The 26,138-nt window shown below is 44.3% G+C and overlaps 2 protein-coding genes across 2 annotated transcripts in view; both read left to right on the top strand.

Moving 5' to 3' along the window:
* The window catches only part of LOC114686725 (leukocyte immunoglobulin-like receptor subfamily A member 5), a 305,493-nt gene that overhangs the window by 119,583 nt on the left and 159,772 nt on the right, over positions 1 to 26,138 (top strand). The window lies entirely within an intron of this gene.
* LOC114689302 (leukocyte immunoglobulin-like receptor subfamily A member 5) lies at positions 13,912 to 19,684 on the top strand. The gene is made up of 7 exons (XM_037202194.1): positions 13,912 to 14,129; positions 14,284 to 14,322; positions 14,505 to 14,789; positions 15,076 to 15,378; positions 16,527 to 16,811; positions 17,541 to 17,843; positions 19,340 to 19,684. Exons 1-7 carry the CDS (start codon positions 14,096 to 14,098, stop codon positions 19,468 to 19,470), a joined length of 1,380 nt encoding a protein of 459 aa, XP_037058089.1. The 5' UTR covers positions 13,912 to 14,095; the 3' UTR covers positions 19,471 to 19,684.

Here is a 26,138-nt window from a genome sequence, read left to right as displayed (position 1 = left end):
CGTTTCTAGTACTCTCCTGTAGCCCTTCAATCTACTTCTTCCCCATCTCAGTTTGTTCCTCTCAAGTTCTTACCCATCTAGTTCTTCCATTCTCTTCTCTCTACTCTCCGTGCCCTGGAAGTCTCGGTATATAAAGGGAGGGTCCGAGCTAAATTGTGTAAAGCTATTAACGTCCACCTCTCCTAGGCAGAGTCCCCTTGTGGAATTTACCGAAAGTCAGGAGACTTGTACATGGGCTGTTACCATTGTTAGTCCACCTGGGACTAACAGTGGGTGCCCACCTGGGTGGTGTTTCCTGTAGTCCTTGAAAGTGGCCAAGGGAAATAGATAATCTGATTCCAGAGAAAGCCTTTCCTGAGGCAGTTCTCCAAAATCCTGGAATGTGTGTGTCCAGAGAGTGATCAGTCTACACTGTTAGTCCTTCTTAGGGGAAAGTCAATTGGAAAAACTATGAAGGCACACATGATTTTCATAACAGAAGACAGCTGATATATAACAAGCCAAGTAACACCAAAAACTCCTTGGGATTTGGCTTCCTCTGGAGGAATTCCCTGATTCCTCCAGGTAGTGAATTTGCCATAACCAGCTGAGTTCTTATGATATATTCCTGCGGCCCACAGCAAAGGAGAGTTCAAAACCATAAGTGCTGAAGGCCCAGAGTATGAGAGGTCTTGGCACTTTCAGAGCAGGAGGGGATATGGAATGTATTTTAAGAGGCAGATGTATGAGTTCCTTAATGTTTCTTAAATCTTAGGTATAATATTTGTGTTTTAAAAGTATCCATTTTGGACAGGCAGTGGTGGCACATGCCTTTAATCCCAGCTCTTGGCAGGCAGAGACAGGTGAATCTCTGAGTTCAAGGCCAAACTGGTCTACAAAGTGAATTCTAGGACAGCAAGAGCTGCCCAGAGAAACCCTGTCTTGAAAAACAAAAAAAAGTGTGTTTCTGGACTGGGAACACCTTCTCCACTTATTCCCATTTTGACCAGTTTTGAAGACTTTTGTGATCCAGCAAGAATGAGCCCTTCAAATGTTACAGATAATATATAAATAACCCAAATGTGTGGTCAGAGGCCTGTAACTCTCTGGATAGTTGTTGATCTCTATGATTTCCCACATCTCTTGTGAAATAAGCTTTTTAGATGAGGGTTGAGAGCTACACTTACCTGTAGGTATAAGTATAAGCATTTAGAATGAAGTTACAAATTATATTTCATTAGGAACATTGCAGTAATGGTTTCTCTTCTAGAGACCATATAGCCACTGCAATATGGATACAAGTATTATTTAATTAAAAAATAAATATTTAATTGCTTAATACTGGCCTATTCTTTAATGATTTAGGACAGAAGCACCATGGCAACCTTGTGGGGTGGTGCAGGAAGAGAAGCCCAGACTCTCACTATTTTGACCACCTGATGATATTCAGGGGATCCTGAGAATAAGATTATGTGGCTAGATGTCGGGTTCTCAGCCCCTGAGTCAGTGCAGGTTATTTTCCTGGGGGTATTATCTTCCTGGCTTCTATACTGCAGACTGGGCTGGTTGCACAGGAAAGCTCCTCTACTGTGAAGGCAGAAATGACATTTTTCCATCTGAGCTCTCTGTAATCAGATAAACTCTGTTTCAAAGAAGAGCCTTGACCAGCGGTTCTGAACTCAGAGCATAGTCAGGCTGAAGAAATCAAGTCAAAGAACAGGAGGAAGCTGCTACTGCAGAGAAAGAGTTCTTCCCACATTTTCATGATGTTATATGATTAGAATAATGTGAATCTATAGAATATAAAAGATGAAACTTGACAAAAAGAATCACTTCCCTTGAGCACTGCACACACCCAGGAAATCTTTTTTTCTCAGGGATGCCTGAGACCATAAGCCAACCACAAAACATGTCAGAAGCCATGACAGATTAAGAAGGAAAATTCTGCTTATGGCATGGAACCAGAATTCTGCTTAGGACATGGAACTAGACAGGGGAGGGATTTGTCAGAGTAAAAAATCAGTCATCTTATGGTGGCTTTGGTTGGTCCTGACCTCTCTGTTCACGATCTCCAGCCTCGCAGTCCCAGGATCACACAGTGGAGAACCTCATCAGGATGGGCATGGCTGGCTTGATCCTCATAATTCTTGGGATTGTGCTGTTTGAGGCTTGCCACAGCCAGAGAAGTTCTTTGAATGCATCCTAGAAGTGAAGAAGAGAGACAGCCATAGTCTTTGCCTCGTGACCAAGTCTGGGAAATAAATTTGAGGATCTCTGGTGTTATTCCCAGAAGATTCCATGTTTAATATTGGGCATCAGTTGTGAGAAAGAATCCAGGAAATAAATTTATTTTGGGTGCAGAAAAATCCTGAATATTGGGGCAGCTGGCTCCTCTACCACCACATTAAAGGTCTTCCATTCTACCTTGCTGTGGATTTGAAGATTTTTCCTTCCTTTCTTTTCATTCTATAATGTGGGGAACATATTTCCCACCAATGAGTTTTGGGTCCTCACCTCTTTATATATTCTAATTTTCCTCAATCCCATGTGATATTTTACTTTAATATAAACCACTAAAATCTCCATTGTGCTTTATGTGCACAATATTTTTTGTTGAGGGTTGTTGTTATTATGAAGATGAAATTTGTCTCAACCCAACAGCAACAGAAAATAGTGAGTTCATTTCCAATTACAGAATTAAAAGAATGAGAAAATACAATGATGCCCCCAAAACATTGCACTCTCAATCCAGTCAGTATACATCACAAACACTTTGTGAGGTTTCTGGTAATTTACTTATTTATCTTAAAACATAATTGTTTTTCGATTCTTTAGAAGATTCTCATCATGCACCCCAATTCCGCTCATTTCCCAGTCCCTACATATCCACCCTCGATACCTGCAATAGGCTCTCCCAAATAAATTAAAAACAAGCATAACACCCACCTCACTCCTCCATCTTTCCAACACCTCTTCATTTATCTGAGTGGCATTAGGAGCTGTGGTGTGTCATGCAGTACAACTCTTTTGTCCAATCAGCCCACCCACAATATGTTCATTGCAATGAGTCTGATTTCAGCCTCTGGTTCTGGTCCACCTTCATCACTGGACCATCATAGAAGCTTCTCTTGGACAGCCTGTTTATGCCCTGAGTTATGGAGATCCTGTGGTGAACATTCGGCAGGTCCAGGCCCTTCATGCAGTTCAGAAAGTCGTGGATGGAACAGCTGTTAGGGTGGGCCCAGAATGTGGGTCTAAGTGGTAGATAATCTGTTTGGTTTGGGACATTGGGGCCACACGCTTAAACAAGGGGCAGAGTCAGCACACATTGGCCAATACCACTAGGGTCAGGTCTGCTATGCCTGTGGTGAGTGTTGGGGAAATTCCTCCTAAATGCTAGAGTCAGCTATCCCATGGGGAGACAGTGCCAGATCTCCAGAGTCCATCAACAGGAAGGGCCATCTATGGCAGTGTCAGGGAGGGACAGAGCTGGTCAACATGGCATTGGATTTCAAAATGCTTGGTTCCTATGAACCACTGTGGCAACACAAGCTGTGAGCAGCACCACAGATCCTGGCTGCTCTTGGGTCTCAGACCCATTCCTGATCCACAGCAGCAGCCAAGGCCTGCTCCCATGTGGCTGTACACTCCACTTGCACTGAAATGATCCCAATGGCAGCAAGGCCCTAGGAATCAATCATGGCCACTGCTGGTGGCACTGACCCCAGGCATCAGCACTGCTTTTGATTGTGTCAGCAGCCACAGATATGAACACAGACTTTGGCTGCAGTAGGACCACAGACCTAGACAGGGTCCTCAGCAACAGACCTGGCCCAGGTGACAACTTGGCCCCATCAGAAGCAAGTCCCTTTGACACCAACATGGTCATAGGATGTGGTCTAGACCCTGGGCATCCTTTTGGCCTTTGGTGGCACCACAGGCCATGGACAACACAGACCTCAACTGTGATAGGACCACAGACACAGACATGGTCCTTAGCAGCAGCCTAGGCTCAGATGTCACCATGGCCCTAGGTGGTAGCACAGGCTACTTAGATCAACATGTTCCCTATGGAAGTGTGCCCTTTAGACAACAACATGGCCCCATGTGGCATCCCAGACCCCTAACATTGGCATTGCCTTGAATGGTATCAGGAACTATGAACATCAATGCATACCATGGCTGTGGAAAGGCTACAGACCCAGACATGTTTCTCACCAGCAGCCCTGGTGCAGAGGACACCATGGCCCCAGTGGTAGCATGGCCTTGAACACCAAAATGGCCACAAGAGGTTGCCTAGGCCCTGGGCATTTGTGTGTCTTTTGCTTGCACTGTGGGTCATGGACAACACTGACCCCAACTGTGACAGGACCACAGACCCAGACATGGTTCCTGGCTTGGATGTCATCCAGGCCTGGGTGGCAGTACAATTTATCCAGATTAGCATAGCCCTGGTAGAAGCATCTGCCCATTCCTCCCAGCTCTCACGTCTTTAGAACTGCCTCTCACCACAGCACATGAACCTCTCCGCCTCTCTTTCTCTCACACTTTACCACCATATACTTGCTCATCATCATAGTTTCACCATGACAACCCAGGGTGTCCTGTGGGGTTCTTTGGACCTCCTGACCCACATGGTCCTGGGAGAGCATTAGGTTCCTCAGGCAGGCTGGACCATGAAGTCCCAGGCTTCCCTGTAGGTGTCTTTCATCTACCTGAGCTGTTTGACATCAGACAGCCTATTGATGCTTCAGGCAGGCTGGGCTCTGAGGACCTAGACTGCCAAGTGTGTCAGTAGCCCACCTGAGCAACATGGCATCTCTGTGGATGCTTTAGACAGGCTGGACTTTGAGGACACAGGTTGCCCTATGGTTGCCACTCCTCACCCATCAGAACTATAGACAACTAAAAGTTATAGTGCAAACCTTTTTCCAGGGATATAACCACTGATACATTTCCAATATTGCTTATCGTAGAGGACTACACTGTTCACAATAGTTGTGAGGTGGGACTGGTTGATTGATATCAACTAGGGTACATAGTGAGTTCCAGGACACTGAGAGGTATATAGTGAGATCCTCTATGAAACAGAAATAAACCAAACCAACTAAAAACCCCAAAGCAAAACAAAACACCAAAACCAAAAAAGATGGAACATATGATTCGTAGGAACCCTAATATATCGCATTGGTTCACCAGCTAGATTTGTGTAGAGTCTTGTCTTTGTTTCTGTCACTTGTGTCTCATCTGGGGTGAGTAGACATAGTTCTTGTATCCTCAGGACAAGTTCACATGTCACTAAAGCTTGTCCAGGGCAGGGTAGGAAACAGGCCATGAGTTCAGTTTGGCTTAAGGAATGAAGGAGATCCAAGAAGAAATTTTGAGAGAAAAAGACCAGACCTGAATCCCTTAGAAATTATGTTGGCTCAGGAAGTCACTGGGCTTATTTCCTATTAAGTCCTGGTTCAAGAGATTGGGAACATCCAGGAATATGTAGATGGTTACAATGGAGATGTTCTGAAAGAAGAGACCACTTCAGATTTATATTTGTAATCTCAGGCCACAGGAAGCTGAGGGAGCAGGAAGAGTCTGAAATTTGCATGAAATTCACGAGTTTCGGTCTAAGAGACAAAAATAGAAACCAAGGAACCACCAAGAGACAGAAGCCACATATTCTGTAGCCCAACCCATCACAGCACTGGGAAAAGAAGAGTCAGGTGCCTGGGAAGAGCAGTTCCTCCTTCCGAGGGGCTGGTATTAATTCATACTCATGACATGAAGGAGAAGCTACCCTACATAATCCATTAACTTTGTGGCTGTCCATTTGGCAAGGACAACAACTATCTGCAAACTTGTGGAAACTGGAAGATGCCATGACAACCTTTCTGGTATCTGTGCTGTATCTTGTTGAGATGCAAAGACTGGCAGGGAGAATTCTAGTCTGAGAGTGAATCTACCTCACAACCATGCCTTGGGCCCTCAAAAATTCTCAGCAGCTTAGAAGACATTTGGAAGTGGAGAGCCTGCTCATGCCTCAGTGCAAACATACAAAGTTAACTCTCTTGTGGGATGAATCTGGGTCTCAGGAACCCAATGCTAGTGGATAAGTATCTTCCCAGCTGTCCCTGATTGGACATCCATGGTGGAGGCCACAGTCCCCTCCTATACAGATCATATAGAGAAGAGCAGATATGAACTGATACTGTGGATGCCTGAAATTTCCTTGATCTAAAAGCTTCTATCTGAGGGGTAGTTCTGGGGAACCAGCTGTCAATATTCTTGCCATTGTCCTCTATAAACCTGCAGTTAGGGGGGACAGTCAAACTCCAAAAGATATTGCTACCAGGGCCATGTTCTCCATAGCATCCATAGAAAAACATCATGCAGGGAAATATCACTGTTAGTCTTCCAAATCTGCTGAATGGCCAGAGCACAGTGACACACTGGAGCTGCTGATGACAGGTGAGAGGACATTAAGTGTCACAACATTTGCCTCTTTCATCAGGAAATATTCTTCCATAAGAACACTGACAGAGCCCATCTGCTGGACACACTTTGAGCTTTATTTTATTTAACAGGCTGCCTGCTTCTCTTCTAGGTGTCTAGCTTTGCAAACCTACTCTGTCATGCAACCACAGCCCTGTGTTTATATCATGTGGGAATTTGATTCTCCAATGTGTCTCTACAGTGTGTTTATTTTGAATGCACATCCGAAGTTTTCCAGGTCTCAAAAAGCACAGATCATGCACAGTGAACAGCCCCATTCTCTGTTTCCTGACATCTATAAGGCATCCAGCAAGAGTTGTCCCTGCAGATGTTGTGGATAGTATAGTAATACCCAACATATGTTGTCAGAGTCAAGTAACCCTTTGAGATACATGTCTCAGGTGAGGTGTTTGACACCAGAAACACTTTCTCATATGCCTTGCAGAACCCTCAATGAGGGTATGTGGACAGGATGGCTGGAGTAAGCTCTTTTCTGCTAAGGCCCAGGGTATGAAAGGCCATGGAGCTGTCAGAAAAGGATTGCATATGAAATGTATTGCAAGAGCCAGCTGAATGACTTCCTGTCTTTCCTCTGTCCTGGCTTTCAAGAAAGCCCTCCCTGATGACCCTACAAAGGCTCTGTCCTAGCCCTTGAAGAATACCTAACCCTCCAGTGTTCCTCTGAGATGAGTTATAACAGATTTGCTCTGTCCAAAGAGGGTAAAAATGATGTCCCCCAGGTCTATGTCCATATGAATATTTCCATGCCAACTTCATCTTAGGCTCTGTGAATTTCTCCACCTGTGGTCGGTATCAATGCTTTGGGGAACACAACTTATCCTCTGTGTGGTCAGCCCCAAGTCACACTCTAGACATCCCGATCACAGGTGAGGAATGTAGTCACTTAGTATGGACCAGTTCTGACACAAGTTCAGTTGGGAGGAGACTTGGGTTTCATCATCAAAATGATGATGAGCATCTCAGGGAATAATAGGTCTCAGGACAAGAGCATGGAAAAGGGGCTGTCTGTTAAAATAGAGACTAGGGTCTGAAACAAGGCCTCAGAAAATGACTGTAGTCCTTCACTCTCGTTTGTCTTGTTTGTAGGACATCCCCCTCATACCTAATCTCCCAGTGCATCCTGGGACAACTGGGTTCTATTGAGAGAATGTAACCCTGCTGTGTCAATCATCAGTCCCAGCAAAGCCTTTCTTTCAGATCAAGGAAGGTGCAACCCATCCACACATGCATCAAATATCAGCATGTCAAGTTCCACAATATGAGGCAGAATCCTCCATGATTGCTGTGACCTCAGTCCTTGGGGGTTCTTACATATGCTTTACCTCTCAAAGTCCATCTCCTTACCTGTTTTACTACTCCAGTGTCCCCATCCAGATCATAATCTCAGGTGAGGTGATTCAGACCTTTGTGAGCTCAGAAGGTAAACCATGATAATTGACCTGGGAACCTCATGCTCGTAAAAGAGTAAATTCTGCTTAGGGCATCAAAACTGAAGGTCAATTTCTGTACACAGGAGGGCATGGCTCAGAGTGGAAATCCAGTTACTTTATGCTGCCTTCGGTTGGTCCTGACCTACTTGTCAACAATCTCCAGGATCACACAATGAAGAACCTCATCTGGATCAGCATGCCTGGCTCAATTCCCACAGTCTTGGGATTTTGCTGTTTGTGGCTTGTCACAGCCAGAGAAGGACCCTGAATTCATCCTAGAAGTGAAGAGGAGAGACTATAATATACCTTGTCTGTTGCCTAATGACCCATCCAGCAGGCCAGGTTATTCGAGGGTCTCCAGGAGGGACCACCTGTGAATCAATGGGGGGCGAGAGGGAAAGGAGACCAAGCGCGTGAAGAAAGACAGAGTCAGTCTGAGTTGTGTCAAGGTCTCACTTTATTGACTGGTGTTAGAGCTTATAAACAGGGCTTCAGGTAGGGAGGGGGAGCAGGAGTGAGGAGAGGACAAAGAAAATTCCTAAGGAGGGTCAGCAGGAGGTCGCTTTGGTCCCAGGCCCCTGCAGCTAGCTGATTTAAAGAGGTTTATTTAATCCTACATTCCTAGGTTAGACTAAAAGCCTCTTATTTACACGAGGCTTGATAAATCCTGGCAGGTAACACAAGGTTCAAGACACAGCTGTCCAGAGTCAGTCTCCAACAGCCTAAGTCTTGGAAATAAACTTGAGGATCTTAGGTTTTTTTTTTTACAAGAAAGTTCACTGCTTAATTTTTTAAATCACTTGTGAGAAAAGATCTAGCATGCTAATATGTTTTAGGTGTTGGGGTGAAGAACTCTTCTACCACTACACTCCAACTCTTACCCTCCACTTTTTGTGGACCTATGAAGATTTGTGATTCATTTATTTTAAGGCCGTGATATGGGGGAACATCTAGTCCCACCAGTGAGATTTAGGTCCTTATCTATGTATATCTTTTGCTTTTCCTCAGTCTCATGTGATATTTTCCTTTACTACATGTCATCACACACCACATTGTGCATCATGAGTCTCTCTATCCTAGAGAGATCTTTAACATCATACCTAAATTTAAAAAAATTATATACATGTGACTACCACCCTCCTACATTACTGCTTTATCTCCCTTAGACCATGATGAATTTCTACTGGAATATATTAGTACACAATTCAATGTCCACAGTGCAGTCTTTCCTTCTTTCCCTGGGCATTTCCTTTCAGGTCGTCTAGCATTCTGTAACAAAGCAAACAATATCCACATCAGAGGATGAAAAGGTCAGGTTGCTTAGTACTGGATGTACATCTCCCCAAATTACCTGTGTTCTGGATGGTTTTGTGTGTGTCAACTTGACACAAATTAAAGGCATCAGAGGAAGCAACCTCAGTTGTGGGAATGCCTTCATGAAATTCAACTGTAAGTCATTTAATCAATTAGTTATCAAGGGGGAAGGCCCTGCCCATGGTATGTGGTGCCTTTACTGGTCTGATGCTTCTGGAGTCCATAAGAAGTTGGGCTGAGCAGGCCATGGGTACCAAGCCAGTAAGCAGCACCCTTCCATGGGCTCTGCATCAGCTCCTGCCTCCAGAAAGCTTTCCTGTTTGAGTACCTTTCCCAACTTCCTTTAGCATTGAACAGCAATTCTGAAGAGTAAGCCAAATGAACCCATTCCTCCCCAACTTGCCTGTTGGTCATGGTGTTTGTCACAGCAATAGAAACCCAAGCTAACACAAATTAGTGCCTGTGTAGTGGGGCATTGCTGTGACAGACCTGACCATGTTTTTGGGGGGATTGTGGAAGCACATTGTAACTTTGTACTAGAAGAGCCATTGAGGGTTGAGAGACCTCCGTAGGATGTCATGTCGAAATTTGGAAGATAAGAATATTGAGAGAAGTGCAGAAAATGGAGGGCTTTGGGCTTGTAAAATATCAGAGGGAATTTTTAAGATAATATGAGGGCCATTTTCTATTTTTGAATTAAGAACATGTGGTTCTGTTTAGCTGGGGCTGAAAAATCAACTGTGATTAACAAGATACCAGAACTACTAAAGCAATCCTGTGGTTCTGGTTAGCCTGTTCTGAAGAATCATTGGTGATTAACACGATACAAGAGTTACTAAGGCAATACTGTGGTTGGGGTCAGCTAGAGCTGAAGAATCAATAGTGATTAACGAGATACCAGAATTACTGAAGTAAAACCTTTATGAAACTGGGGAAATAGAAGCTGGTCAGCTGGAGCTAAGATATTAGCAGAGATTAAGAAGAGACCAGCATTACTGAGGTGAAATCAGCCTGAAAGTATTTCTGAGATCACAGAGAAACTGTGTTCTAGAGGCAGCCAAGGTTGGACATAGTGAGTTAGCCTGACTTGATAATGTGTATGAATCACACAGGTGATTCTGGTTTTGAAGGCATGAAGTGGTCATGGAGATCAGCAGAGGATTGACATTATGAGAGGAAAGGAGAGGCCATTGGTGAAGTTGCACCCTCACTGGCAGTTGAAAGCTCAGGGCTAAAGTGGTCTTGCCAAGAATTTGAACCTTGGCACCAAGAGGAGTGTCTATGAGAGGATATTGGTAAAGGTGAAGCCCAGTTGCAGCAGAGGAACCTTGTGGCTTAGAGATGCCAGTATAACAGGATAAACACTAAGACCAATAGTAACTGTGGAGAGGAGCCTGGCAGATCTGAGAAAGTGAGCTGTGTTTATTGCAGAGGTCAGAGCCAGAGAAGTGACCCCAGTCCATTGGAGAATTACAGATCAATGTGAATGGATCCCAGATATTGGAGGGATGCAATTTTCATTTTGCTTTGATTTGATCATGACTGTGTTCGGATTCTTCCCTGTTGAAGTTATTTTATTAGAGTCCATATTTGAGAGACTTTGCATTTTAAAGACTTTGGATTTTACGAGAATTTTTTTAAAGGGACTTAAATTTAGTTTTGAATTTGCAAAGACTGTGAGATTTTAAAAGTTATTTTTTCAGGATCCATAACAAATTTTATTTTATTTGTTTTAAATTTAATTTAATTTTACATATCAGCTATGAATTCCCCTGTCCTCCCTCTCCCACTCCACACCCCACCATCCCCCCCAGGACACCCCCCATTTTCATCTCCTCCAGGGCAAAAACTCCCATGGGGATTCAGCTCAACCTGGTAGATTCAGTCAAGGCAGGTCCAGTCCACTCCTCCCAGGCTGAGCAAAGTGTCCCTGTATAAGCCACAGGTTCCAAACAGTCAGCTCATGCACTAAGGACAGGTCCCGGTTCCTCTGCCTGGGGGGCCCCCAAACACTTCAAGTTAATCAACTGTCTCACTTATCCAGAGGGCCAGATCCAGCTGGGGGCTCCTCAGCTATTGGAGACCCTTCAACTGAAGAATGGATAAATTAAACATGATACATATACACAATGGTGTGCTACTTAGCAGAGAAAAACAATGACATCATGAGGTTTGCAGGCAAATGGATGGATCTAGAAAAAAAAAAAACATCCTGAGTTAGGTAACCCAGACTCAGAAAGACAAACATGGTATGTACTCACTCATTGGATGATACTTAATGTAAAACAAAGATGACTAGACTGCTACTCACAAATCCAGGGGAGGCTACCTAAAAAAACAGGACCCTAAGAAAGACACAGGGATCACCCAATGACAGAGAAATGGATGAGATCTACATGAAGAACCTGGATGTTAGTGGGGGTAATGAAGGGCAAGTTTCGGGGGAAAGATAGCTTAGGGGACCAGGAGATCCCAGCTGGATCAAGAACAGAGAGGAAGAACAAGGAATAAGAGACCATGAGAATAAATGAAGACCACATGAGAATAGGAAGAAGCAAAGTGCTAGAGAGGCCCCCAGAAATCCACAAAGATACCTCCACAATAGACGACTGGCAGTGGGTGAGATAAAGCCCGAACTCTCCTACTCTGATGATAGGATGGCCAAACACCCTAAATGTCGTGAGAGAAATCTCATCCAATGACTGAGGGAAGCAGATGCAAAGATCCACTGCCAAGCCCCAGGTGGAAATCCAGGAGTCCTATTGGCCAGAAAGAGGAGAAATTGTATGAGCGAGAATTGTTGAGATCAAGGTTGGAAAAAGCACAGAGACAAATAGTCAAACTAAGGGAAACACATGAACTACGAACCAATAGCTGAGGAGATTTTTAAGTTATTTAAGATGTTGGTGATGAGCAAGTAAGGAAAGGATGTGGCTTAATAGTGATGTGTTTGTGGGTATACTTCATAAGCAGTCAGGTGTACTGGCTGGTTTTTTGATGTCAACTTGACACAAGTTAGAGACATCAGATGAACGAGCCTCAGCTGAGGAGATACATCTATGAGATTCAGCTGCAAGGCATTTTCTCAATTAGTGATCAGAGGGGAAGCACACCATGGTGCATGGTTACATCCCCAGGCTGGTGGTCCTGGGTTCTATAAGAAGCATAGCTGACAGGTCCTGGGCTCGTTGCATGAGTTAGCTGTTTGAATCCTGGGACTTATGCGGGGACGCTTGGCTCAGTCTGGGAGGGGGGACTGGACCTGCCTGGACTGAGTCTATCAGGTGGATCCTGGTCCTAGGGGGAGACCCTGATCTGGAGGAGGTGGGAATGGGTTTGGGCTGGGGGGAGGGGAAGGGGGGTGGAGAGCATGGGAATCTGTGGCTATTATGTGGAACTGAATGGTGTTGTAAAATAAAAAATAAATAAAAAAAGAAGCATGGCTGAGCATGCCAGAGATAGCAAGCCTATAAGCAGTAGATTTCATGACTTACACATCAGCTCCTGCCTCCAGGATCTTGCCCTGGTTGAGTTCCTGTCCTGACTTTCTGTAGTGATGAACAGCAATGCTGAAGTGTAAGCCAAATAAACAATATCCTTCCCAATTTGCCTTTTGGTCATAGCATTTCATCACAACAATAGAAAGCTCAAGAAAGCCTGATAATTTCCTCTGTGTTCATCTAGAAGAACTCATAGATCAGGTGCTCAGTGTGGCCCTTCTGTTATATCCTCCCAGGAGCATCAACCTGTATCTTCCCTTGTTGTGAATCACTGCTTCCCAGGCATGACATGACCTTTGGCCTTGTTGAAGTGTCTGTAGCTCTGATTACACACAGCAGTATTCTTTCACAATGTAGAGGGTTCTGAGGCTATTCCTCTTCTCTCAGAACTAGCAGCTGTTAAAGTTTCAGGCAAAGCTTTTTTTCAGAGATATAACCACTGAAAAGTTTCAAATATTGCTTAGCATAGAGGAGCACATTGGCATCAACAGTTTGGAGTTGAAACTGATTGTTGGCTCCTGTCTGGTCTACACAATCAGTTTTGGAACAGTCAGAAGTACATTGTAGGATCCTTTCTCAACACACAAACAGAAACAAAACACAAAAACAAAGACATTTGACAACATGCTTCTAAGGAACCCTAATATAACTTATTTATTAACCAGTTAGAGTTATGTGGACTCTTGCCTCTTTTGTCACAGTTGGGATGAGTAGTCATTGCTCATGTTTCCCCAGGTAAAGTTCACACAACTTTTACAAAGGATCTCTAAGTCTAAATAGGAAACCATCAATATGTTTGGTCTGGCTGGTGAAGATGGTAAAGGAAATGGTCAAGATGGTCAAGGAGAACCAGGAAGAAGCTCTGAGAGAAAAAGACCAACCAGCTGTGTGAACCCTCAAGTGAGGGGGTTGCAGCACAATGTCTCCAGGTACATTTTATGTTATGTCTTGGTCCTAGGTCACTGGGAACATTCAGGCAGAAGTGGATGTTTTACATGGACATGTTCTGCAAGTTGAAACCACAACGAGATTTGGGGTTGTAATCCCAGTCCACATGAAGCTGAGGGATAAGAGGAAGAAGACTGAAAACTGCATGAGATTCAAGAGATTCTGTCTCAGAAATCAACACAAAAACTGAAGGACCAGAAAGAGGAAGAAGCCCATATTCTGTAGCCCAACCCACCACAGCACTGGAGAAAGAAGCATCATATGTCTGGGAAGAGGAGTTCGTCTTCCTCAAGGGCTGCTCTTATTACATCTTCATGACACCAATGAGAAGACAGCCTTCATAGTCCATACACTTTGATTCTTTTCATTTGGCAAAGGGACCAACTATCTGGAAAGTTGTGGCAATTGGAAGATGCCATGACAACGTTTCTCTCAGCCATGCTGTGTGTAGGTGAGATACCCAGATAGGGAGGGATAATTCTCATCTGAGCAGGAATCCACCCCACAGCCATGCCTTGTGCCATCAGGAAGGCACAGTAGCTTAAATGGCTGGGAAGTGGATGCCTTCAGATATTTCAGTGCAAAAACAAGTATCTCTTTTGCAGCACTGAATCATCTGGTCCTCTGGATGCCATCGTTGGCAGGTGAGTGTCTTCACAGTTGTCCCAGATTGAACATCGTTTATGGGGATCACAGATAACTCCTGAACAGAGCAGATTGAGAACAACAAGTGTGGGCTGATGCTGGGGATGCCTGAGAATGTCCTGGTTCTGAGAGCTCATAGCTGAGAGGGAGTTTGGGGAACCAATTGTCATTTTTCTTGCAGGGGTCTTCTCTAAACCTATACTCAGAGCAGTTCCAAGAAACGTGATAACCACTGGAAACCAAGTTACATTCTTCTGTCAAGGGCCCTTAGAGGCTAAGGAATACCGTCTCTGCAAAGAAGGAAGTCAGGATTGCTTGGTACCAACAACCCTTATAGAAACTGAGAACTTGGCCAAATTCTCTATCTCATCAATTGAATGGAACAATGGAGGCCAATATAGGTGTGAATATAAGAGCCCCAATGGTGTATTAGAACACAGTGACTACTTGGATCTTGTGGTGACAGGTGAGAGGACCCCTCTACAAGCCCAGCATTTTCCATGAGAAAGGAGTATGTTCACAGCAGGGTGTCATTTTTAAATGTATGAAGAGGGAACATCCTTCTTATTTGGGTCATATGGGCACATGAGGATACGGCAAACATTATTGAAATTAATCAATAGAGGCCTTTGTCTGTGGTCAGATATTTGTCAGGAAGTGGATTTGGGAACTGTCGTTATGTTGAGTTCATCTGAAGGTCTGTTTATACACACTACAAATTCATGTGTGTTTCTTGCCCTCTTCTTTCTTAGGAGTTCACCAGAGCAGTGTCACCCTGTCAGCCATTCCCAGCCCAGTGGTGATTGGAGGAGGAAATGTGACCCTTCAATGTGTGTCACATCATCCATATGACAGGTTCATTCTGATGAAAGAGGATGAGAAGTTCTCCCCGGCTTTGTCCTCACAGAATATACACCCTGAGCTGTTTGGAGCCCTGTTCACAGTGGGTCCTGTGACCCCCAACCAGAGGTGGAGGTTCACATGCTATGGGTATTACTCCAGCAACCCCCAGATGTGGTCAGTTCCCAGTCCTGAATTAGAGCTTCTGGTCTCAGGTAAGGAAGTACAGAACTTTCCTTTGATGGACCTTTCAAGTGACCCAGGATCCCAGGAAAGGACCTGATGTGAGGTGATTGACTGAGAGGCCGGGCTATGGAAGGAGAGATTTAACCTGACTATTGGCTGGACAGGACACAGGAAAACTTTGGCTACAGTGGTCTTTATGTGTCCTTCTAGTTTTGCAGATCAGCGTATGTTCCTTGCAATGGTGACCTTCTCTGTGCAATTCTACTAACAGATGCACCTCCTTTCTTTCTACTTCTTTTCTGGGACCCTTCATATTCCCAGCTAAGTCTGGCTCTGTGATCACACCAGAGAGTCCTATAACCATTTGTTGTGAGGGGACCTCAAGAACCCAAACATATGTGCTACACAAAGAGAGAAGACTAGAATCCCTAGGCAGAAAGACCCAAAAGAATCACAAGAATTAGACAAAATTAACCATCCCTTCTGTGATAACACTGCAGGCTGAAATCACTGCTACTCTCACAACTTTGCTGGCCTGTCAGAATGCAGGACACCATGGAGCTGGTGGATAAAAAGTGTTTGAATACTCTGGAGTCATGTGGATCCCCAGATGTGACTGTTATGATAAAAGTGTGCTCTGACTATATCCCCATGTGTAAGTCAGGTCTGGGGAACAATCCAGACTGTGTGAACCCATTTAATATTTCATATGTATCTCTCCTAGGTGTCTAAAATAAACCACCCTGTTTACACTGCCAAACACTGTTGTAATATTAGAAGGCTCTGTGATCCTCTCATGTATCTCAAATCAGAGATGCAACTGGTTCATTTTAATTAAGGATACACCTTTCTCTCAGTCTCTAAGTCTTAAGTCTAAGCCTCAGTCTCTCTGATGAATGACACTGAACCTGAAACAGGTTTCCCCAGGAGACACTAATGTAAGGTGAGCACAGGGAAGGACAGGTGGATTAGCCCACAGATACAGATGCAGACTGTGGGAGTCAAGATACAGAAACCAATGAGAGGTGTTTTGATAATAGAACATGGAAGGGTCAGCAACGATATGGATCTCCAGATGGATCCATGTGTCCTTCTGTTATTCAAGGTTCAAGTCAGAGTTTCACAATCACTGTATAACTGTTAAAATCCCTCATCTCTCTGACTTAACTCTTTTCAGGGACCCTCCAGAATTCCACCATCTCGACTGAGCCAGGCTCTGTGATCACCTCAGGGTATCCTGTGACAATCTGGTGTGAGGGAAGTAAGGACACCCAAATGTATATCCTGTATAAAGAAGGAAGCTCACCACCCTGGAACAGATTAACTGCACCAGTGCATGATCACAAGGCCAAGTTTTTCATCCCATTCATGAGAGAACACAATGCAGGACGATATTACTGTTACTGTTATACCTCTGCTGGGTGGACACAGCGCAGTGACGCCCTGGAGCTGGTGGTGACAGGTGAGTGGACACAAAGGTTCACAGTCCTCACCTTTTCCTGTGGGGGACCCTGAAAGCTGTTTGCAGGGAAATGACCCACATGAAGTAATAAGAAAAATTCACATCAGGCTGACATAGACATTGCCAGTTCACACTCTTAAAAGTCTGAATCCAGGTCACTTATTGCAAGTAAATTTAAACACGGAACAATTCTGCAAAAAAAAGATTACTGGTGTAATCAAAACCCTTTGAACAACCAGGCATAATTACATCAAAACTCAACTCAAAGTACATTTGAACATGAAGATTGATTTTGTATCTTAAGGGCCTTTGTTCTGGTGTTGTCTCTGACTGAGGTAATGCCAATGTCAGCAGGCTAAAAAGTATATGTGACATCTCCCCAAAGGATGAGCTTTATTAATGACTGCCAATGATAAAGGTCAAGGAGGAGAGTCTGTGATAAACATCATGAGGGATTCAGGTGAGGTTTGGACCTACAGATGAAAAGGTCACCTGGGTATTAACAACATCCATTCCTAGCTTTCTTTCTAGAAAACAGGTATTTATCTCCTCTATTGAGCAGACCCACTACATGAGTACCATTTATGATTTCTCCCATATTATTTGTGAGCATGAGTACATTGTGCCCTCTACATTTTCCCTCAGGAAATACATCTCTAAACATTTTCAGTCATAGCCCAGCTGCTGCAGACAATGTATCATTTAACAGACTCTGTCCTCTTTTTCTAGGTGTCCACCATGGCAAACCTACTCTGTCAGCTTTTCCCTGCCCTGTGGTGACCTCAGTTGGGAATGTAACCCTTCAGTGTGTCTCTTCCAAAGGATATGATACATTCATTTTGACTGGGGAAGATCTGAAGTTCTCTAGGTCCCAAAAAGCACAGCTCATACATACCGGACAGTCCTTAGCTCTGTTTCCTGAGATCTCCATGACATCCAGCAAGAGTGGTCCCTTCAGATGTTATGGATACTATACAAATACCTCACATGTGTGGTCAGAGGCCAGTGACCCACTGGAGCTACATTTCTCAGGTGAGGACGTCTCATCATTCACTCAACTGCCACCAGAAATCCTTTGTCATAAGCCCTTCTACCTCAAGGAGGGTTCAAAACCATAATTGCTGAAGGCCCAGAGTATGAGAGGTGTTGGCACTTTCAGAGCAGGAGGGGATATGGAATGTATTTTAAGAGCCAGATGTATGAGTTCCTTAATGTTTCTTAAATCTTAGGTATAATATTTGTGTTTTAAAAGTATCCATTTTGGACAGGCAGTGGTAGCACAAGCCTTTAATCCCAGCTCTTGGGAGGCAGAGACAGGTGAATCTCTGAGTTCAAGGCCAAACTGGTCTACAAAGTGAATTCTAGGACAACAAGAGCTGCCCAGAGAAACCCTGTTTTGAAAAACAAAAAAGTGTGTGTCTGGACTGGGAACACCTTCTCCACATATTCCCTTTTTATCAGTTTTGAAGACCTTTGTGACATCCAGCAAGAATGAGCCCTTCAGATGTTACAGATACTATATAAATAACCCTCATGTGTGGTCAGAGGCCTGTAACTCTCTGGATAGTTGTTTATCTCTATGATTTCCCACATCTCTTGTGAAATAAGCTTTTCAGATGAGGGGTGAGAGCTACACTTACCTGTGGGTATAAGGATAAGCATTTAGAATGAAGTTAGAAATTATATTTGGTTAGGAACATTGCAGTAATGGTTTCTCTTCTAGAGACCATATAACCACTGCAATATGGATACAAGTATTATTTAATTAAAAAATAAATATTTACTTTCTTAATACTGGCCTATTCTTTAATGATTTAGGACAGAAGCATCATGGCAACCTTGTGGGGTGGTGCAGGAAGAGAAGCCCAGACTGTCACTATTTTGACCACCTGATGATATTCAGGGGACCCTGAGAATAAGACTTTGTGGCTAGATGTCGGATTCTCAGCTCTTGAGTCAGTGCAGGTTATTTTCCTGGGGGTATTATCTTCCTGGCTTCTATACTGCAGACTGGGCTGGGAGCACAGGAAAGCTCCTCTACTGTGAAGGCAGAAATGACATTTTTCCATCTGAGCTCTCTGTAATCAGATAAACTCTGTTTCAAAGAAGAGCCTTGTCCAGCAGTTCTGAACTCAGAGCATAGTCAGGCTGAAGAAATCAAGTCAAAGAACAGGAGGAAGCTGCTACTGCAGAGAAAGAGTTCTTCCCACATTTTCATGATGTTATATGATTAGAATAATATGAATCTATAGAATATAAAAGATGAAACTTGACAAAAAGAATCACTTCCCTAGAGCACTGCACACACCCAGGAAATCTTTTTTTCTCAGGGATGCCTGAGACCATAAGCCAACCACAAAACATGTCAGGAGCCATGACAGATTAAGAAGGAAAATTCTGCTTATGGCATGGAACCAGAATTCTGCTTAGGACATGGAACTAGACAGGGGAGTGAGCTGTCAGAGTGAAAATTCAGTCATCTTATGGTGGCTTTGGTTGGTCCTGACATCTCTGTTCACGATCTCCAGCCTCACAGTCCCAGGATCACACAGTGGAGAACCTCATCCGGATGCTCATAGCTGGCTTGATCCTCATAGTTCTTGGAATTGTACTGTTTGAGGCTTGCCACAGCCAGAGAAGGTCCCTGAATGCATCCTAGAAGTGAAGAAGAGAGACAGCCATAGTCCGTGCCTGGTGACCAAGTCTGGGAAATAAATTTGAGAATCTCTGGTGTTATTTACCAGAAGATTCCATGTTTAATATTGGGCATCAGTTGTGAGAAATGATCCAGGAAATTATTTTGGGTGCAGAAAAATCCTGAATATTGGGGCAGCTGGCTATTCTACCACCACATTAAAGGTCTTCCATTCTACCTTGCTGTGGGTTTGAAGATTTTTCCATCCTTTCTTTTCATTCTATAATGTGGGGAACATAACGTCCCACCAGTGAGTTTTGGGTCTTCATCTCTTTATATGTTCTAATTTTCCTCAGTCCCATGTGATATTTTCCTTTATTATAAACCACTATAATCTTCATTGTGCTTTATGTGCACATTTTTTGTTGGAGGTTGTTGTTATTATGAAGAAGGAATTTGTCTCAACCCAACAACAACAACAACAGAAAATAGTGAGTTCATTTCCAATTGCAGAATTAAAAGAATGACAAAATACAATGATGCCCCCAAAACATTGCACTCTCAATCCAGTCAGTATACATCACACACACTTTGTGAGGTTTCTGATAATATACTTATTTATTTTAAAACATAATTATTTTTTCAATTCTTTGGAAGATTCTCATCATGCACCCCAATTTTGTTCATCTCCCAGTCCCTCAATATCTATCCTCAACTCCTGCAGTAGGGTCTTCCAAATAAATTAAAAACAAACATAACAGCCAACTCACTCCTCTATCTTTCCAAAACCTCTTCATTTATCCTAGTGGCATCAGGAGATGTGGTCTGTCATGCAGTACACCCCTTTTGTCCAATCAGCCCACCCACAGTATATTCATTGCAATGAGTCTGGTTTCAGCCTCTGGTTCCTGGTCCACCTTCATCACTGGGCCACCATAGAAACATCTCTTGGACAGCTTTTTTGAGGCCTGAGTTATACAGATCCTGTGATGATCATTCGGCAGGTCCAGCACCTCATGCACTTCAGAAAGTGGATGGGACAGCTGTAAGGGTGGGGCCAGAATGTGTGTCTGAGTGGTAGAAGAGCTGGTTGGTTTGGGACATTGGGGCAGAGCCAGCACACCTTGGCCAATACCACTAGGGCCAGGTCTGCCATGCCTGTGGTGAGTGTTGGGGTAATTTCTCCTGAATGCTAGAGTCTGCCCTCCCATGGGGATACAGTGGCAGATATCCTCAGTCCATCAAGAGGGAGGGCCAACCTTGGCAGGGTCAGGGAGGGACAGAGCTGGCTCAGCATGGCATTGGATTTCAAAACACCTGGTTCCTATGACCCACTGGGGCAACACAAGCTGTGAGCAGCGCCACAGATCCTGGCTGCTGTTTGGCCCCAGACCAGACGTGATCCACAACAGCAGCCAAGGCCTGCTCCCACGTGGCTGTACACTCCACTTGCCCTGGCATGATCCCAATGGCAGCAAGGCCCTAGGAATCAATCATGGCCACTGCTGGTGGCACTGACCCCAGGCATCAGCACTGCTTTTGATTGTGTCAGCAGCCACAGATATCAACACAGACTTTGGCTGCAGTAGGACCACAGACCTAGACAGGGTCCTCAGCAACAGCCCTGGCCCAGGTGACACCTTGGCCCCATCAGAAGCAAGTCCCTTTGACACCAACATGGTCATAGGATGTGGCCTAGACCCTGGGCATCCTTTTGGTCTTTGGTGGCACCACGGGCCTTGAACAACACAGACATCAACTGTGATAGGTCCACAGACAAGACATGATCCTTAGCAGCAGCCCAGGCTCGGATATCACCATGGCCCTAGGTGGTAGCACAGGCTACTCAGATCAACATTGCCCCTGTTTTTAATGTGCCCCTCAGACACCAACATCACCCCATGTGGCAGACCAGACCCCTAACATCAGTATTGCCTTGAATGGTATCAGTAGCCATGGACATCAACACAGACCCTGGCTATGGTAAGGCTACACACCCAGACAATGTTCTCATCAGCAGCCCTGATGCAGAGGACACCATGGCCCCAGTGGCAGCATCACCTTGAACACCAAAATGGGCACAAGAGTTCACCTAGTCCATGGGCAATTGTGTGGCCTTTGCTGTTGCTGTGGGTCATGAACAACACCGACCTCAACTGTATTAGGAACACAGTTGAAGGTAGACGTGCTTCCAGGCTTGGATGTCAACATGGCCTGGGTGGCAGCACATGTTATCCAGATCAGCATAGCCCTGATAGAAGCATCTGCCCACTCCTCCCTGCTCTCACTTCTTCAGAACAGCCTCTCACCACAGCACATGAACCACTCCTCCTCTCTTCCTCTCACATTTTACCACCATATACTTGCTCATCATCATATTGGCACCATGAGGACCCAGGGTGATCTATGGGGTTCTTTGGTCCTCCTGAACAATAGGGTCCTGGGAGAGCATTAGGTTCCTCAGGCAGGCTGCACCATGAGGTCCCAGGCTGCCCTGTAGGTGTCTTTCACCTACCTGAGCTGCTTGACATCAGACAGCCTATGGATGCTTCAGGCAGGTTGGACTCTGAGGACTCAAGTTGCCCTATGGTTGCCACTCCTCACCCATCAGCACTATAGACAAGTAAATGTTACAGTGCCAAGCTTTTTTCCAGGGATATAACCACTGATACATTTCCAATATTGCTTGTCATAGAGGACCACACTGTTCTCAACAGTTGTGAGGTGGTAATGGTTGGTTGATATCTCCTGGTGTATGTAGTAAGTTCCAAGACACCAAGAGGTATATAGTGAGACCCTGTATGACACAGACATAAACCATACCAACTAAAACTCCCAACGCAAAGCAAAATACCAAAACCAAAAAAGATTGAACATATGATTCATAGGAACCCTAAATATCTCATTGGTTCATCAGCTAGATTTGTGTGTAGTCTTGTCTTAGTTTCTGTCACTTGTGTATCATCTGGGGTGAGTTGGCTTTGTTATTGTATCCTCAGGAAAAGTTCACATGCCACTAAAGCTTGTCCAGGGCAGGGTAGGAAACAGGCCATGAGTTTAGTTTGGCTGAAGGAATGAAGGAGATCCAAGAAGAAATCTTGAGAGAAAAAGAGCACACCTGAATCCCTTAGAGATAATGTTGGCTCATGAAATCATTAGGTTTATTCCCCGTTAAGTCCTGGTTCTAGGAGATTGGGAACATCCAGACATATGTAGATGGTTACAATGGAGATGTTCTGAAAAAAGAGACCACATTAGATTTATATTTGTAATCTCAGGCCACAGGAAGTTGAGGGAGCAGGAGGAGTCTGACATTTGAATGAAATTCAAGAGTTTCGGTCTAAGAGACAAAAATAGAAACCAAGAAACCACCAAGAGACAGAAGCCACATATTCTGTAGCCCAACCCATCACAGCACTGGGAAAAGAAGAGTCAGGTGCCTGGGAAGAACCGTTCCTCTTTCCGAAGGGCTGCTATTAATTCATACTCACGACATGAAGGAGAAGCTACCCTACATAATCCATATACTTTGTGTCTGTCCATTTGGCAAGGAGAACAACTATCTGCAAACTTGTGGTAACTGGAAGATACCATGACAACATTTCTGGTATCTGTGCTGTATCTTGGGGAGATGTAAAGACTGGTAGGGAGAATTATAGTCTGAGAGTGAATCCAATCACAACCATGCCTTGGGTCCTCAGGAAGTCTCAGCACCTTAGAAGACATTTGGAAGTAGAGAGCCTGCTCATGTTTCAGTGCAAACACTCAAAGTTAACTCTCTTGCAGGCCTGAATCTGGGTCTCAGAAAACCAGTGCTAATGGGTGACTGTCTTCCTAGCTGTCCCTGATTGGACATCCATGGTGGAGACCACAGTCCTGTCCTGAACAGATCATATAAAAACAATAGGTGTGAGCTGATAGTGGGGATGCCTGCAACTTCCTGGGTCTGACAGCTTCTGTCTGAGGGGGAGTTCTGGGGAACCAGCTGTCTATATTCTTGGGGGTGTCCTCACTAAACCTGGGCATAGCGGGGAACCATCAAATTCCAAAGATATTCCTAATAGGGCCATGTTCTCCATAGGATCTATAGAAAAAAATCATGAAGGAAATATCACTGTTACTCTTACCAATCTGCTGGTTGGTCAGAGCACAGTGACACACTGGAGCTGCTGATGACAGGTGAGAGGACAAGAAGTGTCACAACCTTTGCCTCATTCCTCAGGAAGTATTCTTCCATAAGTATACTTCCAGAGTCCATCTGCTGGATACAGTTTGGGCTGTATTTTATTTAACAGGCTGACTGCTCCTCTCCCAGGTGTCTACCATGGCAAACCTAATTTGTCAGCCTATCACAGCCCTGTGGTGACATCAGGTAGTAATGTGACTATCGCAGTGTGTCTCATCAAAATGCTACAGTGGTTTCATTTTCACTGGTGTATATTCTCAGTTCTCCAGGTCCCAAAAGGCACAGACCATACACAGCGAACAGTCCCAGGCTCTGTTTCCTGACATGTCTGTGGCATCAGCAGGAGTTGGCCCTTCAGATGTTATGGATACTGTAGTGATGCCCCACATATGTTGTCAGAGTCCAGTAAACCCTTTTGAGATACATGTCTAGGGTGAGACTGTTCATACATTCAACAGTTAGACATCAGAAACACTTTCTCATATACCCTGTAGAAACCCAAGGAGGGTTTGTGGACATGATAACTGAAGCGAGCTCTTGTCTGCTAAGGCCCAGGGTACGAATAGACATGGAAATGTCAGAGCAGGATGGTATATTGAATGAATTGCAAAGGTTAGCTAGAGGACTTCCTGTCTTTCTCCTTCTAGGAATCTCAAGAAAGCCCTCAGTGATGACCCTACAAAGGATCTGTCCTGGCCCGTGAAGAATACCTAACTCTCCAGTGTTCCTCTGAGATGAGTTATAACAAATATGCTTTGTCCAAGGAGGGCGAAAGTGATGTCCCCCGGTCTCTTTCCATCAGCCTCATGCTGAATATTTCCATGCCAACTTCATCTTAGGCTCTGTGAATTTTTCCACTGATGGTCAGTATCAATGCCTTAGTGCACACACCTTATCCTCTGTGTGGTCAGCCCCAAGTGACACTCTGGAAATCCTGTTCACAGGTGAGGAATGTAGTCACTTAGTGTGGACCAATTCTGGCCAAGTTCAGATAGGGGAAGACAAGGGATTCATCATCCAAATGATGATGAGCCTCTCAGGGATAACAGGTCTAGGCACAAGAGAATGGACAAGGGGCTGTCTGTTAAAATATAGAGACTAGTTCTGAAACAGGGCTCAGAACAGGACTGTTGTACTTCACTCTCATTTGTCTTCTCTTTAGGACATCCCCTCACACCTAATCTCCCAGCGCATCCTGGGACTACTGTGTCCTTAAGAGAGAATGTGACCCTGCTGTGTCAATCATCAGTGTCAGCGAACACTTTCTTTCTGTTCAAGGAAGGTGCAGCCCTTCCATACATGCATCAAAATCAAGTCTCAAGTTCCATAACATGAGGCAGAATCCTCCATGACTGCTGTGACCTCAAACCCTGGGTATTCTTGCATATGCTTTACCTTTCAAAGTTCATCTCCTTACCTGTTGTCGTACTCCATTGTCCCCATCCAGATCAGGTGAGGTGATCCAGACCTTTGTGAGCTCAAAGGTAAACCATGATAATTGACTGAGGAAACTTATGCCTGAGAAAAGAGTAATTCTGCTTAGGGCATCAAAACAGAAGGTCAAATTCTATACAGAGGAGGGCACTGCTCAGAATGGAAATCCAGTTATCTTTTGCCGGGTTTAGTTGGTCCTGACCTGTTTGTCAACAATCTCCAGGCTCACATCCCCCCAGGATCACACAATGGAGAACCTCATCTGGATCATCATGTCTGGCTTAATCCCCACAATCTTGGGATTTTACTGCTTGAGGCTAGTCACACCCAGAGAAGGACCCTGAATTCATCCTAGAAGTGAAGAGGAGAGACTATAATATACCTGGTCTGGTGACTAAGTCTTGGAAATAAACTTCAGGATCTTAGGTGTTTTTCACAAGAAAGGTCAGTGCTTAATTTTGTAAATCACTTATGATAACAGATCCAGCAAGCTAATGTGATTTAGGTGGGGAAAAATCTCAAATGTTGGGGTGTAGAGCTCTTCTACCACCACAGTAAGACTCCTGCCCTCTAATTTTTGTGGACTTTTGAAGAATTGTCATTTATTTTTTTTAAGGCCATGATATGGGGGAGCATCTAGTCCCACCAGTGAGATTTGGGTTCTCACCTCTGTATATCTTCTGCTTTTCCTCAGTCCCAGGTGATATTTTCCTTTAGTATATGTTGCCACATACCACATTGTGCATCATGAGCCTCTCTGTCCTCGAGAGATCTTTAATATCATACCAAATAAAAAAATTGATATACATGTGACCACCACCTCCTACATTTCTACTTTATCTCCCTTAGACCATGATGAATTCCTACTGGAATATATGAGTACACAATTCAATGTCCACAATGCAGTCTTTCCTTTCTTTCCCTGGGCATTTTCTTTTAGGTCCTCTAGCATTCTGTACCACAGGATACAACATCTACATCAGAGATAAGCAGGTCAGGTTGCTTAGTACTGGATTTACATCTCCCCAAATTACCAACTAAGCTAACAACATTTCTTTATAATGATACAGTG

Source organism: Peromyscus leucopus, chromosome 1 (genome assembly GCF_004664715.2).
Source record: "Peromyscus leucopus breed LL Stock chromosome 1, UCI_PerLeu_2.1, whole genome shotgun sequence".
NCBI classification, from domain to species: domain Eukaryota; kingdom Metazoa; phylum Chordata; class Mammalia; order Rodentia; family Cricetidae; genus Peromyscus; species Peromyscus leucopus.
This window is presented reverse-complemented; position numbering and strand designations above follow the sequence as displayed.

Coding starts and splice junctions, on each gene's coding strand:
- LOC114689302 (XM_037202194.1), top strand. CDS start 14,096: ATGACAACGTTTCTCTCAGCCATGCTGTGTGTAG. Junction 14,130..14,283: donor CTCAGCCATGCTGTGTGTAG/GTGAGATACCCA, acceptor TCTCTTTTGCAG/CACTGAATCATCTGGTCCTC. Junction 14,790..15,075: donor CTTGGATCTTGTGGTGACAG/GTGAGAGGACCC, acceptor CTTCTTTCTTAG/GAGTTCACCAGAGCAGTGTC.